The following is a 1,520-nucleotide window of genomic DNA, read 5'->3' as shown; positions in this document are numbered from 1 at the left end:
TCACATATCTATTCTTTATATGCTTTTTTTCTGATCTTCTGGGTACACCGCCAAACCAGGGTCAGGTCCCAGAATGCTGGATCAAATGATGTAATCACACACTGCTCCCATATCACAACAATATGTTGACAGCTGGGCATGGTGTGAACTTCGCACTAAACACAGTGTGTCGCCAGGGAGATGTGTCTGGGAGGTGGTGAGAAAATGTATTGACAGGGTAGACATCCAGGAAAAACTGGCATGGGGTCTTGTTATGTGAGTAGCCTGTGCATATACACATCACTGGGCTGCTGGTCCATTTCTTTATGACATGGTGGTCCAGGATTGAGCTGTCTCTTTTCAAACCTTTTCTTCATGAATCAATGCTACCTGGAATCATGTGAGCACATCCTGTCTGTGTAGTATGGGAGTGGGAGCTGGCCACTGACTGATTGAGAATGCAAATGTATCAATATTGATGGAAACAATGAATGTATGTATGTAGAACTACCAACTACTAAAGGGATGGGGTTCTGAGGATGAGCACGTTGAAGCGAAATGGTAGGCTAATTAGGCACATAAGGAATGATAATCTACGAATAGTCCAAGCATCGAGGACAGGCTAAGGAATTGTGGTGGGCTAGTGGCCAATGACAGTGTCAACGCTTCCTTGAAATTCATCACCATCACCGCTGGCAATGGTGTAAGAGGTTCGATCACTGTACTTGGCCTGGTCGCCTTCCAGGATCTTTTTGAATGTACTAGGATTATTCATGAGAGCAAAAAGAGTTCCAGAACAGAAATAGCGGCATACCGTGTAATTTTCCTTGTATCATCTCCTGCCATTGTCCAAATGAGTTTGAGTCAGGCATCCACCTTATCCCAGTAGGTTGTGTCGCTGACCTCCGTATATAACTTGTGCTACCCAAAAAGAAAAGAGTGTTAGAATTTGGACGTCATTGCCATAAGATCACTTACCAGCAGAGCCAGCCTTGCACACAAAGGTACTGTGACAGAGGAACGGGTATTCATGAGGACCACGGTTGCAAGCTCAAAGATAGTTTCTGAGGCAACAACACTCTCCTTGATCTGGAAAACTCGACTTAATCTTTAAGCAGCGCACTGTGAGGAAATAAACTTACCAATAATTACCATATTAGGACATGCACACAGACCATGTAAATAGTACCCCAACATCATGACCAATAGTGAGCATCATCCCTGATTTTATTATTATTTTTTATGTGAAAATGCAAAACCTGCCATATTTGGCAATTTTAGTGTCCATTCCAGTCACTTCATTCCAGTGCCATTCCATTCTGGTGCATTCTGGGGACTGTTTCAGTGTAAATACCGGAATAATGAAATTCTGAAAATTTGGCTGGTAAATTCCACTGGAATGGCACCGGAATCCACAGGAATGACCAGAATCCAGCAGGAATCAGTGGGGCATGACTAAGACCTCCCACTATGTTGAGTTAGATGAGCTTGAAGCCTCCCATCCCAAGACTGCAAAATTGATTGTAAGTATCTTCCCATGC

General features: G+C 43.5%; 1 protein-coding gene across 1 annotated transcript in view; it reads left to right on the top strand.

Annotated features, from left to right (window-relative positions):
* Window positions 1–122: 122 nt before the first annotated feature.
* LACBIDRAFT_322409 (uncharacterized protein) overlaps window positions 123–1,520 on the top strand; it is a gene marked incomplete at both ends in the record, with an annotated part of 3,185 nt that continues 1,787 nt past the window's right edge. Inside the window, 6 exons of the mRNA XM_001875919.1 lie at window positions 123–164; window positions 217–255; window positions 485–540; window positions 583–682; window positions 1,166–1,187; window positions 1,408–1,502. Of these exons, the coding sequence (XP_001875954.1) occupies window positions 123–164; window positions 217–255; window positions 485–540; window positions 583–682; window positions 1,166–1,187; window positions 1,408–1,502 (354 nt within the window). The remainder of the gene's footprint in view (window positions 165–216; window positions 256–484; window positions 541–582; window positions 683–1,165; window positions 1,188–1,407; window positions 1,503–1,520) is intronic.

The sequence above is a fragment of the Laccaria bicolor genome, genomic scaffold (genome assembly GCF_000143565.1).
Source record: "Laccaria bicolor S238N-H82 LACBIscaffold_3 genomic scaffold, whole genome shotgun sequence".
Lineage (NCBI taxonomy): Eukaryota > Fungi > Basidiomycota > Agaricomycetes > Agaricales > Hydnangiaceae > Laccaria > Laccaria bicolor.
This window is presented reverse-complemented; position numbering and strand designations above follow the sequence as displayed.